At 42.7% G+C, this 17,954-nt stretch overlaps 2 protein-coding genes across 2 annotated transcripts in view; both read right to left on the bottom strand.

The window, feature by feature from the left end:
- Positions 1 to 7,261, bottom strand: part of FAM171B (family with sequence similarity 171 member B) — a 31,194-nt gene extending 23,933 nt beyond the window's left edge. Inside the window, exon 1 of the mRNA XM_066322502.1 lies at positions 7,090 to 7,261. Coding sequence (XP_066178599.1) covers positions 7,090 to 7,246 — 157 coding nt within the window. The 5' untranslated portion in view covers positions 7,247 to 7,261. The remainder of the gene's footprint in view (positions 1 to 7,089) is intronic.
- Positions 7,262 to 11,727: 4,466 nt separating this feature from the next.
- Positions 11,728 to 17,954, bottom strand: part of ITGAV (integrin subunit alpha V) — a 45,560-nt gene continuing 39,333 nt past the window's right edge. The window contains exons 29-30 of the mRNA XM_066322501.1: positions 17,522 to 17,644; positions 11,728 to 17,159 (exon numbers count right to left, since the gene is read on the bottom strand). Coding sequence (XP_066178598.1) covers positions 17,064 to 17,159; positions 17,522 to 17,644 — 219 coding nt within the window. The 3' untranslated portion in view covers positions 11,728 to 17,063. The remainder of the gene's footprint in view (positions 17,160 to 17,521; positions 17,645 to 17,954) is intronic.

Genomic DNA, 17,954 nt, shown 5'->3' with positions numbered 1-17,954 from the left:
CAGGCCACACATCACCAGGGTGATGCCAGGCAACTGCCACAAACTGCAGTTTCACCCTGGTTTTCGGCCTTCTGATGTGTTTTTACTCTTAAACTGGAGCTTTCTCACACATATAACATAAATAAAACATAATATTTTGTGAATATGCATTCCTTCTGGGGGAAAAACAAATTAATAGACTTCCAAGGTGACCACTGGGGTCAGAGAGGTGTTCCTCTCGTTCCCCAATCCCTAAACAATTTCCAAACGCTATATAAACCCCAAATCATAATAAACTCTTTCTCTCCTCACTTCTCACCTTGACAAGCGAGTGTCTTTCTTTTCGTGTCCTAATTGCAACCCTGCAGACCTGTCACTGTGGTGTTTACAAGAATGCACAACGTGCTTACAGCCAGAGGGAAAGTTAGGGCAGCTGGTCCAGCTGAGACAGACTTTCTTCACATCCTCTGCAAACAACTGGCAGCTGCTTGTCAAGTTCACAGCACATGATTTTATTACTGGACAGAAGTGCCGGTGCCACACATGAGCCCTGCCCTCTGGCTGAGAAGCTGTGTAAAGGTAAGTGGTGCTTTGGAGGGTCTTCCATGCACAGGACTGATTGCTGATGCTGATCTCTAGCAAGAACCTGCTCACACTACAGTCCATGTGTGCTGTCTTGTATGGAAGATCTATTAGTCAGCCCTTCCTGACCTAAATCCCCTCAAATGACAGCAGCAAACTGCCCAAAGGTTACCCTCTGTGTGTGTGGTGCAGATGTGAAAGGGAGAAGTCGTGGGGCTGTAGCAGCATGTGCTCTGTGCTGCAGGCTCAGAGTTTGGAAGGACTGCCCTTTCCCAGGAACCCAGCTCTGCTGAATGGATCTGCAATGCCTATTCCAACTGAGTTCACCTGGAGTGAAATCTGCCCTACTGAGCACCGGGTTCAGGGGCCTCTGCAAGACGAATTCATCCTCTTCAACTTTCCAACCCCAAACTCCCTAGCACAGGTTCTCTCAGCAGCACTTCCCTACTGCTGGTCATAAACTGTGCACACTCACATCCTGCCCTCAGACATGGCCTAGCAGAAAAAAAAGTGTTCTCAAACCTCGTGCTTTCTGCTACACTAGTGCCAGGGAAGCAAGGCAAGAAATGGAACATCTGCTTTGCAGCCTGCTGAATGAAAGCTCTTGCAGCCCTGTCTGGAAGGTGACAGTCTAGGAGGATGCAGGAGCTGTGCTGGAACACTCCTGACAAGCCAGGACTAGGCAGGAGGAACTAGATCTGGTGGTTTCAGCCTACTGAACACAGAAGAGTTAATTCAGAGTAAACTAACTCTGATGGTTCAAGGGAAGTAGTGGATCACAGAACCCCAGAAGTGAAACCTATGAATTAGGAATGAAACACAGAATCAGGAGCAATAAAGAGGACACAGTTGCTCTGTCACATTATGCCTCAAGTCCCCATTCATTACAGAAGGATACAGTAATGTAAAAATATGCAACTTTCAAGACAACAAAGTAACCTGTGCTGTTTTGCTAAGTTTGACATACCAAGAATTAAGTTTATTTTGAATCAACTTTCCTCTCAGATCTTTGCCTGTGTCTTCAAAGACTTCATCTACTGAGCTAGTTCACAGAGAAAGCATGCTACAGATCCCCAGTGACCCAGATAGCAGTTGCATTCCAAATTCTCAACCTGCCTTTTTCTCAGCCTGACAGGAATTCTGTGAATGTTTTTACATAGCAATTGGCCTTTGATGGTGCACTTTCTGCCAGCTGATTGACAGGAAGCAAACTTTAGCAAAACAAACAAGAACTGTAAAAACTACCACCTTGCAATAGGTAGCTTCCTGCCACCATTAATCCCTTGTTTCCTGCCATTTCTGACCATGTAACCAAGGGCCCAGATTCCATGAATGCTAAAACACATTGTCTCTCCCAGTTCTTTACAATGAAAGCTACTATCAAGACAAGTTTTTTTGAAATCAAGCTTTCTGAAGTATAGAGCATGATGCTGTATAATGTATTACAGTGAAAGCAAGCCTGCAGCTCAGGAAAGATGTCTTACTCTTCAGAACTCCTCAGTACCCCTGTGTCTATGCAGATTCTCTTCTGGAAAAAAAAAATAGTACTTCATTTTTTTTCCTGTGTGCTTTACTATGAAAAACCCCAAACTCCTCTTTTTCTTGTATTAGCAAGTGAGTGACCTATATCCTGGAGCACGTGCATCCATGAATTTATTTTCCTTATTCATTCCCATTTCAAACTGCAGACACTTTATCCCCTCTCAGGGTCCTAATGCCCATGCTGATATTTTGTTGCATTTCTAAGTCCTAGAACAGCACAGAAAGCTCAGTCACTTTAGAACATCATCTCCAACAAATCAGGACATGTCTAAATCTTGCATTTTTTCTCACCTAGCTGAGAAGCCATTATTGCAAATACCAGAGGCTGGGAATCCTGAGAAAAACAAACAGTAAATCAAAGGCCATTTTCTGAGCTTATTTCTATAGGTGGAATTAGCTTGCTTGCACTAAACCATTTGGCTGGGTGTGCATGTAACATTTCTAACTTGAAAATAAACCTTTTCCCTGACACCAGTTATATTCCAGTATCTACAGGCCAAGAGGGCTGTGCTGCTGCTGGTATAAAACAAATAATGCCAGTTCCCATCAGAAGTCTCTACTCAGACATCCCTGGCTTCTTGATCTGGAACTGTATCCTACATAATTGCTGAGGCATGAAAATGACTGAATTTCCTTCCTTACTGGAATGCTAAAGAATCTCCCACACAGCTTTTAATTCCTCGCTCATTTTCTTGTGGTATCTGACTGCAACAAAAGCTCTAAAACAGAACTGGATTTATTGCTGCCCTACTAATCCCCAATCCAGTGACTTGGCAGACAGCAAACCACAAAGATTGTTCCATCAAGTGACAAACAAGACAGTCACACTACACCATGGGGGTATTTTAAGTGCATTATTATGTATTATTGCTCAAATTCAAACCCAGACAAATACAACAAGATACCAGAACTAAACGCTACTCTAAATACCTAAGTATTATCAATAGACAAGTCATTAGGAAAAATATTCTACAGCAAGAAACATGGAACACCACAATTAAAAAAGCAATAAGTCACACATGTTGTTGTTTTGGAGAAATATTTCTCTTTCGGTATCTCAGATAAAAAGGAAGCATGAGAAAGTTTCCTCCTTCTGGAGTGATTAGGAAGAATAAGAGAACATAGAAAAGGTTTTAGAAAAATCTGAACCAGAAAAGACTTGTCTAAAACACAGCTTCACATTAGGCAGCCACTCATCATCACATGCAGGCAGACAGTGCTCAGAAATGGGCTCACAATCAGATTCCACAGGCAGCATCCAGGCAGTGAATTTGTCTCCTGCAGGTAAAAAAGTAATCTCTAATTGTCTTCTGGGTTTGTCAACAATCACATATTTATCTCATCTGCCTCGACAAACAGGGGTTTGTGTATTAACAAATAAACACACACAGTAATTCCAAATCCTCCCTCTCCTTTGTTCAGCACCATTCTTAGCTGCTACAGCTTTTGAATTTCACCCCACAGAACTAATCTAATCTCCCCATCGCATGCAAAGCCATCAGAAAAAAAAAAAAAAATACACCAAATCAAAATAAACCCCTTTCCCCCCAAATTCTGGAATGACAGGCAGATTGGGTATGGTCTATAACAAATAACAGGGCAAGGTTTTTCTTGCTCATGCTGGGATTACAAAAGGTACAGGGTCTACCCATACTTGGGAAAAGCCCACCTAATTTAAAACATCATTCATGTCTAATTTAACATCTCAACAGGGTACAAAAACACCAACATAAAGATACTGTATGTCACCCTGTGTACAGTGACAGTTTCCACCGACACAGCTGCTTTTCCTGCAGGAGCATGTTGTTCATTCAGTACATGTCAGACCTGCCACAGAACTGACACAGATAACTATCACTTATTCAATTAGTGGTCTCTGCTCTATTTATAGCACAATATCTGCATTACAAAGAGAATAATAATGCCCCACATCAGGATATCCCAAGCCTCATCAACATTAAAGAATGTAACTTTCAGCTCCTATAAAGAATGCACCTCAATAAAGATAAAGAAAAGGGAACATGGAAAACAAAACCAGATTTGCCTGGATCGGAGCCAGGACTGTAATTCACTGAATTCTGTGCTCAAGCCTGCTGACCTCAGTGATGAATATCTGAAGCTCCCAGCAGCTTCTCTTCAATTACTCCTGCACACCAGAGCCCAGATTTCCAAACTGCCACATGGAAAATGCAAAATATCGCTATGAATAAGGAGGCACCAAGGCAGGATCTCCACTCCAGCAATCACCAACATAACCAGAGAGACCTGTCTCTCTCGCTCTCCTATGTTTTCATTTTCTTTAATTTGGAAGAATGCCTGTATCTGTGAGATGAGATGAAACAGAATAACTCCATGGGTCCCTCTTGTATGCGTTTTCTGCCTTGTTACAGAATTCACTTATATCTCTTGGCACAGCTAAGTTTGCTGTTGTTTTTAGGGGGAAAAGGAAGAGATGAACAAGAAACGCTTCTCAGCCATGATGTGCCACTACCTTCTCACTGCTGCACTTCCATGTCAGCACGGAGAGTGCAGCCCAGCCACCTGACACAGCTGTGCTGACTTGGGCATCCCTCCTCAGCCAGCACAACAATTACAGCGGCAGCAGTCACTTAATCCGGGAGGGAATTGATCTGTAAAACGCTGTAATGAGCTTCGACAGAACAGGGCCATCGATACAGGGACAAACGTCAGGTGACAGCAGGCTGTGAACTCCAGCCCCAGCTCTGCACCCTCCCGAGCCAGGCAGGATAAGCCTCCTTTGCTGTGGCAGCACTGGGGTCACAAACGCCCTGAATTTGGGTCACAAACCCAAGTTCAGACAGAATCCTCCTCACTTTTGAAGCCAGTGCCTGCCTGGCAGTCCCCAGAGCAGGATCGAGTGGCCTCCTCAGAGCGTTTCCCTGAGGGACTGCTCTGCTGCCAGTCTCCTGGAACAGCCATTTATCCTGCCTGCTGGCAGCTGGAAACCAGCAAATGGCAAAAAGACATTAGTATCCATTATAGATACATCTGGAGTCACGTTCCCCTTCAAAAAAATGTCAAAAATGTCAATAAAGAAAAAAATTACTTACAGGCTTTGCTGAAACACCACACAAAAAACCAAAGGTGGTTAGTGGCTTCTCCAGAATAATAAAAGTTTCAGAGCAGTAATTAGCTCACCTTTTCCAAAGTCTACCATTGGCTTTTTTCAGTTTTTATAAAGGAAAAAAAAATAATCAAGATCATTTAGAAATCCAGTCAACAATAAAATCTTTATCTATATAAAGATTTTATTTTTATCTGAAATAAATCTTGAACTATATTTAAGCCTGCCATGAACAAATGCTGACAACCAACCCAGATGATAATTTTTAATGTCGATAAATTGAGTGTGATCACGAAAACTGTGGACTAGAAGACACTTCCTGCACTCTCATACCTCAGAACCTATGATGCCAAATGAGCAAATAAAAAAAAGCAGCAAGAGCTGGGCATGTGGATCTGCAACAACAACAGCAAGCCAACAAAATAGGCATCAAAATTCTAGATACCAACAAAGACCTTGGCCAGGGCTGAAGGAGATAAGGTAACAGAGCTTCTGGAAAAGAAATCGATACCTGAAACCAAAGAGGATCATTGAATTAAAAAAACTGTCTTTTGGTTTTTTGTTTGGTTTTTTTTTTTTTGCCACTCAATTTTTAATGAGCAAAATGTTCACTGCCCAAGTCAGAAATGCTGCCAATGCCTTTTAAGTGGTGTTTGCTGGTGATTAATGGTATATTCTACTGAAAGTATGATAAGAAGCAAATTAATGAAAAATCATCAGTGAAAATGAAAAAAAAAAAAAGCAAGGACCAAGGTGTTCATCAAATGCCCTTCTTCAAAATGCTACAGTTTTAATGTTTGGAAAATTATAAAAAACACAAACCAAAACCTCCACAAAAAAGACCTGAAGGGCAAATCAAGGCATTTTAAGAGTGTAAAAAGAAAAAATTAAGACTCTGTTCATTTCCTATCAAATCTAGTTACTTGTTCTACATCTTAAAGAAGTTCAAGCAAATAGTGCAACTTAATATCTTTGCTTATATTTCCTAATTAGCAAATATACTTCAGCAGCTTTGTAAATTGGCTTCAATTCAGGAAAATATTAACCATCTGCCTAAAACTAAATACATTTTATACCTTCCTGAAGTCAACTGGAAACAGAAGCATGCCTATATGCTAAAAATGAAGCATATGCTCCAGTGATATGCCGAAACTGAGCCTTGGTGTTAAAAGATCTTAATTCATGTTCGAAACCATCTTGAAATTCTTTGGTGAAAGGGAGCATGTCAAGAAAAACACTGGGTTTATCCTCATTGGAGCCACTAAACTTCAGACTATACACATATTTTTTAAAACCATATGACAGTATAGACACCTCATTGTTTCCTCACCTTCTGCAAAGGGGTACCCTCAAATATCTCCCTGCAAACCTAAGGCCTGAAGCTAAAATAAGCACCTTATTTTCATGGTCTTGGAGAAGCATCTGCAGAGGGGATGCAAAAACTAACGAGCTCAGCAGCCCCCATCACTCATTTGACAGGCTCAAGATGCTCGCACACGTATCAGCTGGTTTATCTTTAAAGCGAGACAAATACATACAGAAATAAATACATGTCTATGATGCACATGTATATATATAAACATATCTATACACATATTTTCTCCCCGGGGCGCTCGGCTCTCTCCTGGGGCGATAGCCGCCGGCCAGCAGCAATGCCCGGAGCGCCGCCGGCCAAGGCCAGGCTCCGGCGGCGCGGGGCCGCAGCGCGGTGCCCGCTCCCCGGGGCGCTCCGGCCGTACCCCGGCGCGGCCGCACACACACCCGCGGGCTCCGAACGCGGATCCCGCTCCCGCCGAAGCGCACCCGCTCATGCCGGGCTCCGGGCCCGCCGCCCGCACGGCCCGGGGCTCCCGGGGGCAGCCCTCAGGGAAGGCAGGCGGGCGCAGGGGAGGGGTCGGTACCTGATGCCGCGGCGGGGGCGCCCCCGGGCAGCGCCGCTCGCTGCTGCTGCGGCCGGGTGGCGGCGGCGGGAGGCGGCCGCCCCGTCATCAGCATCACCAGCAGCGCGGCCGCCAGCCCCGGCAGCAGCGCGGAGAGGCGCCCGCAGGTGCCCGGCATGGCGAGCAGCCCGAGGGCAGCGGAGGCATATTGCGGGAGGCCGGCGCAGCTCTCCGCTCCCGCGGCCGCGGCTCTGCGGCGGCAGCGCCCGCCCGCCCACAGACGTGCCGGGGCGGGGCGGAGCGGGGCCGCGCCTCCCGGGGCCGGGAACGGCGTCCCTCCCTCAGAGCCGGCTTCATCGCCCCCAGAGGCTAGGGACAGTGTCCCTCCCTCAGAGCCGGCTTCATCGCCCCCAGAGGCTGGGGACAGCGTCCCTCCCTCAGAGCCGGCTTCATCGCCCCAGGGGCCGGGGACAGTGTCCCTCCCTCAGAGCCGGCTTCATCGCCCCAGGGGCCGGGGACAGTGTCCCTCCCTCAGAGCCGGCTTCATCGCCCCAGGGGCCGGGGACAGTGTCCCTCCCTCAGAGCCGGCTTCATCGCCCCCGGGGCCGGGAACGGCGTCCCTCCCTCAGAGCCGGCTTCTTCGCCCCAGGGGCCGGGGACAGTGTCCCTCCCTCAGAGCCGGCTTCATCGCCCCAGGGGCTGGGGACAGTGTCCCTCCCTCAGAGCCGGCCCCGCCGCCCCCGACGCCTGGGGTAAGGTCCCTCAGAGGCGGACCCGCTCGCGTTGTTCCCCGCGCTTGTTGCCGGCAGTGCCGAAGCCCCTGAAGGGGCCGTGCTGGAATCGGTGAACCTCACACTCACAGAACCACAGGATCGACTGGGCTGGGAAAGACCTTAGAGGTCCCCGAGTCCGACCCATGACCCAACCGTGTCAACCAAGCCGTGGCGCTGAGCGGCTTTCCTTGAGCGCCTGCAGGGATGGTGAGTCCTCCACCTCGCCGAGCGGCCCGTTCCAATGTCTAATCACCCTTCCTGTGGAGAAACCCTGCCTAGACATCCAACCTAAACCTGCCCTGGCACGGCTTAAGGCTGTGTCCTCCCGTCCTGGGAGCCCGATCCCTATCTGGCTGCTCCTTCCTTTCTGGGAGTTGCAGAGAACAGTAAGGTCTCCCCTGGGCCGCCTTTTCTCCACAGTAAACACTCCAGCTCCCTCAGCTGCTCCTCATCGCCCTCGTGCTCCAGACCCTTCTCTGGCCTCACGAACACAAGTACACGCATTCCAGTTTTACTTATGTGCATCCTTCGTTCTAAAAAAAAAATACGTTCAGGAAAGCTAAAAATGTTTGTATTGTTCATGAGTGTACCGTTGGCTATCAGAAGCTGCTAATAGGAGTAAACGTGTGTAGGGCAGAGAGACGCCTGTGTGTAGAATCAAGGCTTTAGGAGATCCTGATGTCGTTTTAAAGACTGTCACAGTGACTGGAGCACACACCTGTGAGGAGAGGCTGAGGGAGCAGGGTGTATCACGGTTTTTCCGGTTTTCCCTTTTTCCACAGCCCAGGTTGGGGTAGTGCAAAACCACTGCAGTTGCTCACAGCAATTAAGGCCAAAAAAAACCCCAAAAGCTGAGGAAAGGCAGCGCAAAGCAGAGTGACCCAGGGCAGGCAGTCACTGCATGGCCAAGAGCTGGGCACACACTGGGATCACCCCACAGGGATCTCACAGCGGTGTGGATGGCCGTGCCCATGCCATGATTTCAGTGGGGCCAACATCCCAATCACTGTGAGCACTTACACAACGGGCTGACACTAAATTTTCAGTGTACGTTTAAGTAGTGAATACAACTTCTTTGGAAAGTATAAAGTACAATAATAGAAACCTCTTTGGAAAGTAGAAAATTACTTGAATTGCTTTTTAACAAAACAAAGACCAGTCAAATAGAGGGTTTGTTTTAGACACTGTAACATGCTTGGCCAAATCCTGTAGTTTTCAAATCGCAGAAATTTTTTTCACTGAAAGACAAACACAGTCCCAAACTATAGTGGGGTATAAATTTGCAGATACTGAAAGAAAGAACTGAGAGGTTACTGTGCATATCTTCAACATATTTCTTATAAAATCTGAAGAAAATCTAATATATTTTTCCTTATGCCTCCATGTCATTCTATTCAGTGCAATGTAATTAATTCACTGCCATTAATAATGGCTTGAAATAGATTTGGGACTGACATAGAAAATACAATTTGCTTTTAATGCAGTTACTAATAGTTCATTGGCACCATTTTGGAACAGTCACTGCTTGCAGAGTAATACTGCAGTGGGAAATGCACATCCTCCCCAGCAGGTACTTATCAATAATACTCTTTTTTGTTAATCTCCTTTTTCTCCATCAACACCAAAAAAAAAACACCAAACCTTTGCCATGAAAACCTGATTTTATTTGACAAGGCCTTTCTTGAAAGAAGGCCAAGGACCACAAAAACCATGCAAATAAAGCAATCATTTATTTGATGTGAAACTCCTCCAGGGGTTCATAAAGAAAAAAACCTTCTCTTTTTAGTTTAGCAGACATGCTCAGTGCCTATTTGCTTAATTAACATCCTCTCACCCAGCTTCCCACTTCAACCTTTTATGTGGGCACTGTGAAGGGAAAGTGGCTGTGCCTGCACAGCCACTCTTAGAGCTGAATAAATTCTGGATTCCCTGTGTGGTCCCAGATAGAAGAAAGGGGCCTACAGAAAACTTGCTGCTATGAGCTCCCTTTGTTCAGGAATTTGTCTGGTGGCTGAGGGTGTGGCATTGAGAAAGGGTGCGTCACAAATTTATTTCCATGTGTTTGAAGACGTGAGCTTTTAACAGGATATAAATTATTTGGAGAGGAACAGTTGAACCAACTTGGCAGCTGGAACATTTTAAATTGATGTTGATGATACGAATATGCACAATTATTTATTTATAAAGTTCTGAGGGGAAAAGATCTGTTAAATGTGTGATAAAAGCTCTCTTGAAAATGGCTCCAAAAGGGGAATAACATGTGGAAATTAATTGTCTGTACTACATTTAGAAAAATTAGGTACACAAGAACATTAATTTCAGCAGAAACATAACCGCAATCACGATTGTCTTCAACAAATTTTCTTCTAAGAAATGAAGGTTTGTAATAATTTATTTCAACTACCTGAGTATTTTCTTGAGGAACTGTGTCCAGCAGTAACTCCTGCAGTCTTTAAAGGTTGCTACACCCTCTTCAAACTGTAAGCAAATCACAACCATTGTCAGCAGCCGCTGAATGTGGCATCTGCTGTTCTGCCACGGCTGAAAATGTGTGCACAAATGACACAGAAATGTCAATCTGTATGGACTCTGCAAAACTCTCAAAAGCAATATGGCACAGGCCTGGTGTGCATGTGAAATTACAAACACTAGGAATGAGGTATTTTACTGTCAAAGGTCTTCTGCTTCTCACATTTTCAAGGTTTGTGTTGTGCTTCTGTGTCCTGTAAAGTTAGTCTTGGCAGGTCCTGGATGTTTGTCAAGAGGGGTAATAACGCAGCACCAAACTTTCAGAAGGTTTATCAGGAAGATGCAGTAGAACAGATTGATTGTGAAATACCTTGTGAGAAGATGGGCAGCTGACAGCACTAACCCTAATGCTTTATGTATATCAAACAATATGTTGATGAGAAGTTCCTATAAATATTTTATCGAAGTATTTCCAGTTGTTCACCATCTTCTTGAGAATGCCTGAACTGGAGATTTAAAAATATTAATGTATTAATATGCAATAAAATATATTAATTGCTAATGTATTAGCAATTAATTTACAAACTAACTAATGATCCAAGCACACAGTAAAGTATCACTGAGGTGTGCAAAGAGTCAAAGTACAGCAGCACAGCTCCAGTGAAGATGTGTAAATATAAATTACCTCGAGACATGGGCCATCATTTTATCTGAGGTGGCTGAAATGGGAATTTGAAAAGCCACTCTGTTGCCTTGTTCCTGTAACAAGACAGCTGTTATCACTGATTCCTCAATAGATTCATATTCTCTTTAGGTTAACAAATTCTCTACTAGCAAGCCAGGGGACTCACTAGTCTGGAGTTTTTCTGAAGTGTTCACAAGCACTGACATTTACTTCTCACTGTTCTATCAACAAAACATACTCATGTGTGCCTTTATTGTGACACAAAATATTAACTGCCACCCCACTCACACAGGTGAGTATGGCTGGTAATCAGAAAAAATGTAACACTGAGATAAAGTTAGATTAATAATACAACAAGAAAAGAAACACCATCCAGCTCTCTGAGAATTTTCCTAACCTGAGGACAAGATGTCACCATTTTGTATAGCAATGTGGCACCAATAAAGTCTAAAATATTTACTTCTGGTATGTAGAAAATTCTGTTGGAAATCAGTTTTCTGGTGATAGTCTGTGACTAGATAATTTTGCTTGCTTGTGATCACAAAATTTTTTGACTCTAGGTGCCACTTGAGGTGCAAACGTAAAAGTTGTGTAAACGTAACATTTTACAATTCAGCACGTAATTGTGGAGTATAAACATATACTATAAAATATTTTCTTGTGAATTAAATGCATTTTAAAAAATACACCTAAGAAAAACAAAACAAAAGCAAACCTACAACAGGATTTCTGTTAAGAGGTATTTTATTCCAAAATTCTAAATATCAGAATCAAATCAATACTTACATTTTTCAGTTTACCCAATCATAGTATTTTGAAATTGTATTTATATACATAGAAAAATACAACCCAATAAAAACACTCAAATTTGCATTAGAATGAAAAGAATGAGTTTAAAAGCAAACCATAGCTTTAATAGCTATATATTTCATATCAGTACAAAATTACTGTGCCACAATACCCACTTCTTTGCACAATTTATAATTTAATACAAAATAAGGTGACTTCAAATGTATATTGCTCTCCTTAAATGTACCGAAGACCTTTGAAAGAAGTTTATAGTAACTGAAAATATTCCCATTTATGCTGCAAGTATTTACCGCATGACAAAGAAACATAAAATGCAGCACTCATGTTAGTATGTTAATTTTCTGCTTGTGCAAATAATGCTCTACCGATTTAATGCACGAGCAAACACACAAAAAAAGGCAAAAAATACATTATGAAGAAATAAAATGTTACATTTTCAGCATATCATAGCGAATACAGGTTTCCTTCATGGACTAGAAAAGCAAAACCTGTAAAAGTTTGTTGAAGATGTAAATGCTACACAAAATCTTCCATTACTTTGCAAAAGCCAAGGGTCAAGTTATTCACCTTTAATGCAGCATTATCTGGAGAGAGTCATTGGATGGAAGGTTAGAATTCCTGTGTTATGTTACCATTCTACACATTGGAGAAAAATAGACCTAAATACCACAATCCCATGGAACAGTAGTAGTACTACAGACTCCACCCCATTATGGTATAGTCTCTAATCAAATTTCCCACCATGGACTTGAAGAAGGTGGTGCCAGTTCTCAAGCACTCAGGAGTTAGTAATGGCTACACTTGAGAATACACATCGAGCTTCACCCAATGTGGGTGATCACAGACTTCCAATGAATCCATCGCCTCCGGTGAGCACGCTGGCTCTGTCATGTCCTCACAAAAAGGGAACAGCACGGCCCTTCTTCGGCCAGCAGAACTGGGCAGAGGCTCGGCAGTGAACCGGCTCAGACCATGCCGTATTGCACGTGGGGGCTGGAGGCTACAGAGTCAGTACCAAAGGGTCCAGGTCCCACTCACAGCCCCGGGAGTTACCAGAGCTCAGCAATAACCACCATCCCAGCTGGGACAGGGCCACTGCCAGCCGAGCACTAACAGCTCTGCACGTCCCAGAAACAAACCAAAATCCTCTCTGCTGTAAGGCTCATCTGGGCCCTGCCATTACCTTTTGGTTTTTTGTTGTTTTGTTGTTTTTTTTTTTATTCCTATTTTTCTTTGATGAAATACCTTTTGTCCCAACTCGTTAACAGCCAGCAGCATTGGGCACAAAGGATCACGTTCAAAGGGTCGTGTTATTCTGCACCAAAGACAAAATGAGCCTTGATTTTCACCACTGTAATGCTGCTCTGTGACTGGTTGGGGGGGTGCAGGAAAATATACTGCAGGGCTCTGTCAGGGTAACCAACAACAAACCCCAAATGCTGCAAAAAGCTAAGTGCAGCAAGATTTCTTCAAATCACCAAGAGCATGCTGATTATAGCTGAAGTATTTTCAAAATACTCTTTAAGACTATTTAAGTGTGGACACAAGTTTAGAAACAATTAAATATTTAATACTTTTGCTTGGAATAAATGTTTTATAAAGAAAAAGCACATGTAGTAAACTTTAGGAAGCTTCCACAAGCATTATGTGAATTAGAGATCAATATGTAAATCAAGATTGAAAACAGAAAAAGCCCTGATAACTTGGCAAACAATGTTGGCAAACTTATCCAAAGATTTCAAATTACATTGAGAAATATAGCCCATGTTTGACTTTACAGTCATGCTTAAACAAAAGCTATTTCCACATTTTCATAGTTTCTTGAAAGAAATGTAAACCTATAAATTAGGTTCCTTCTAAATATTGTCAAATATAGTAATAGATAATACACATTCTGTAATATAAATCACTTTTCAATATTGATCATGAGATGCTGCCTTAATTCCAAAATGGAGTACTTATATAATTTCATATTTCATTATAAAAGATATAGCTCTTTTAAAATGTTTTTATTGTCTAAATAATTACATAGCTGTTGATTTTATATTCATTAAAAAATCTGTTCCTGAAACATAGCTCTCAAAAGAAGACTAATTCTCTGTTACTGTACTTGGTATTTTTTAAATGCTTCCAGTATGCATCTTAGGCATATCAATTTTGACTCAAAGGCATTAATTTAATTCTAAAATATCTTTTCTAAAGTTTCTTTAAAAGCTTTAACATCATTCTACAGTACTTGCTATAAGAATACATCAATGCCTCTAAGTCAGTATGAAATTTGTATTGACACAAGTACATACATAATCTGGAATCTTATTGCTGAATCTAGAACACACTATCAAAAGTTTCCTGCACCCCCATTCAGGAAAATTTCCAGTTTGGAATCTCCCTGAAACACAAATATTACTTTAAACTGAATTTGAGGTGCTACATCTATGCTCACTAAGTAAGTAACCTGTATACTCCATTTACATACGCTACTGTGGTCTTTTTAACCAAACTGGAAATTAATGGAAGTGGAAGAAACAACCATTTGCTTTCATTCTCCCACAGAAGGCAAGAAATAAAAAACACTTAAATAAGTCTTTCTTTATGTAACTTCAAAAATGGAAGATATTTTCCATAGCTACAGTAGTTGTACCAATAAAATGTACCTTCTCAACCTGAAAATCAGCAAAATGAGAGTTTCCAGTTGCCACAGTAAAATTAGGATGCAGTTAGCACTGACATTAGCAATGCTATGGTATCCCATCCATGTGAGCAGGAGGGATCTTGACTGTGCTTTTTTTTAAATACTCCTTTTCATCTCCTAATAACGCCTACACATGCAAGTAGTCTACTAAATTTCAAGTCACCGCGGAGTGTACATGTAATGAAAGCACACATGTAGGAATTAGAGCTATAATCTGTCTGGCAGTCTCTTAAACCTCTTACCCTACTGAGATTAAGACTGGGTAAAACCAAACTCCTTGCACACAGATAATCAGCTGACAAAGCGTGAGAACCACAAGCCCATGTAAATAACTGAAAATGCTGTTCTGTCAAAGTCACATTTGGAGGCCAGGATCAAAGCCTGACTCCTGATTCTCTACTACATTACAAGTAACAATACTAAAAATAAAGACAAAAATAAAACATTGGCCACACCGAAGACCTTGAAAGTTCAATGAAAGCGGAATTATGCCCCACACCCTTTCATGTAAACTAACTTTAAACAAACTGCCTAAACCCAACACATGTAAATGGATAAATATGCAAGCCTATATCTGGTGAACATACTGACCCCCCAGACTCTGTGCTGTCTCCCCTAAGGACTCAGATGCCATCATGGATCAGCAAGTAAGAATGGACTTAACAAAAACCACTGGTGGACTTTAAATCTCTGAAAGGATGCAGAAATAAGAGCTGAAACAAACTGCTCATTTCAGAAAATTCTGGGTTTAGTGGGCACTGCTGTATTCATGGGGGATGACGCAGCTATGAACAAAAACCCCAAGGTACAAAATCAAACCAGAGTTTTTGCTCTTTTAAGAGCTTGTCTACATAGAAATCTCACTTGTCTAAGTACAGAAGTCTCCCTTTGTGTACCTGGGAGTTTATACTGTTACTTATTTTCTTTCTGGAAAAGAGAATGAACACAGCTCACAGAAGGCACCTTAGTAATGGTTTAAGTATGTCCACTCTAGGGTCTGTGCAACCTGCAGTTGCAAGCTGAACAACCTCCTGCTCTGCAGTGACTTGTCTACTGAAATGGATAGACAATGCTCTTGTGTCAATCACTGTGGGAAGCTTCCTTTTACTACACCAGTGGTGAGGGAAATAAGCTGAGAGTGATGTAAACCCATGGCTTTGAACCACTGACCTTTTGGTATGTTCAAAAAACAACAATGAATCAAAATCCTTAGTCTCTCTTCTGGTAATGAAATGCATTGAACATGATGAAATGCCTTGTGCAACGAAATGTCTTGTGCAATGAAACATGCAGCGACTGAAACAATGAATGAATCAAATGAAACAAGCCACTGAAACAATGAATGAGAGAAATGAAACAAGCCAAATCAACCTTTGCTTTTCAAACCCTTGTGCAGTGCCAGCTCTTCCCTGCTTCATTTGGCTCACTGTTCTCTGAGGGCAGGAGGTGAGGGAGATGTGAGTGTAGCTGAAGTACAGGTGTAATCCAGATCCATGGATGTGGCTGCCTTTTCTGCCCAGTCTAAACAGCCTGTGTCACTCCATCCTGCACCTGGGCGTGGTTGAGCAGGGAAAGTGAGGATTAACAGCTTCCCTACTGAACAGCTTCCCTTCCTTCCTGAAATACTACCCAAGCAATGTACAGCCTTCCCTTCAAACCCTGCAGAGGTTTGACTTGTGGATATCAAGGCTTTTCTCAGACATGTCTGCTGGCAGCCACAGCCCTGTATCTTGTCCCTGGCAGTGCATGGGTGCATCCATGCTGCCAAGAACTCTGTGGAACACCTGGATCCTGCACTGAGGAAATGCACAACAGAGTCTTGGAATCTTGCCCTGAATCTTTCCTCCAAGTCCCATAGAATGTACATCAGCCCCAGTTTTCTATCACTCACTTTGTAGGCTCAGTCCCTACAGTAGAAGACCTGGAGAACAGTATTTGTAAGGTCTAGAGGGAAACCACAAGACAGATGACTGAGTAGGCAGGGGAACAGGTATGCAGAACAGGTATCAGATTCCACTGAATATTTCCTATTTCTTGAGCGGGAGGAAAAAACCATCATCAGAGCTAATGGGTAAAGAACATTCTTCAGCACTGTAAAACAAGCTACATTCATTTCTTTTTGTGCAACTGACTTGCAAGAGCTAGGCAATGAAATGTAGTGTAGTCCAACAAAAACCAACCAAAACTGAACGTGTAATCCAGCCAGTACCTCTGGAGGCTCTTGGCCGCAAGAGCAAACGCAGAATCCGCAGAGCAATTCACAGAGAGTCAGTAGATGAAGCAGAAAAGGTGATTTTTCCTGTACCACAGTAAGCAAAATGCCAGCACTGCTGTCACTTGAGTTTGTCACACAGGGTCAGTGCAGATTCATTAGTGGCAGGTAGGAACGGCGTTAATACAGGAGGGAGGATTGAAGTGTATTGCCCTTGTTTTGCACGTGCTGATGTCCTTGCAAGACCAGCAGCTCTGCAGTGGTGAGTGTTTGTTCGTGAAGGGGAAAGCAAATATTTGTAACCAAGATGTAGGCAAGTGTACATTTCAGAATGTCGTACAGATAAAACTCTGCTTAAGCTTCTGATGTTCCTTCCCCATTCTCATGTGGTTGCAGTTGTTCTCTTTCTTGTTCTTCCTGAGGTGGCCTCACACGTTTGAAAAAGCCCATCTGTGATTCACAGAACAATTAAGAAATTGCATTTATTATTTGCAAAACACACGTACATCATTTCCCTTTCCTTCATCAGATCTTAACTAGTTAAGCTGTCTTTTCACTCCTCTTTTCCCGCATTTGTGACTTCCAAGGACAGTAAATATCAGTTGAAAAGTTAAACTGAGTTCAGCACTACCACAGACATGCTCTTTTATTCAGCTTCTCCCTGACAAAAAAGCTTTTACAGTTATTCCAAACACTTAAACGATTCCGATGATTAGGAGACCAAGGCATTTCTGCAAAGTGCTGGTACTATATGAAATCATACATAGTAGGGAAAAGCCAATGATACAAAAACCCGCAGACACAGTACTTACCCTGTACATAACAAACACCAGAACAGCCAGGAGCAGTAACCCTGCTAGGACAGCCAAAATTATAACCCACACTGGCACAGGCATGGGCTGTGGTTGAATGCCCCATGTAATATTTGTAGCAACCTGAGAGAAAACCACAATAAATCACACTTGGCACCACAGTGACATGCTGACTTCATCCATGCAGTTTAAACCTTGAATACTTTTATCCTATCATGATTGTAATCTTAATCCAGTATAAATTACTTTTTCTCTCCAGAATGAATCAAAAGTCATAGAGTCTTGGTGACATAAAGACTTCACTGACCCAAATTTAATAGGATTTTAAAATTAAATTATGATAGGGGGTTGGGGATTGTTTGGCATGGGTTTGCTTTTTTAAAATCAGTAATAACATGGCAACATGTCTTCTGTAATTCTTGATGATTTGCAG

This window comes from Sylvia atricapilla, chromosome 7, assembly GCF_009819655.1.
Source record: "Sylvia atricapilla isolate bSylAtr1 chromosome 7, bSylAtr1.pri, whole genome shotgun sequence".
Taxonomy (NCBI): Eukaryota; Metazoa; Chordata; class Aves; order Passeriformes; family Sylviidae; genus Sylvia; species Sylvia atricapilla.
Note: the sequence above shows the minus strand (reverse complement) of the source record. Positions and strands in the feature narration are given on the sequence as shown.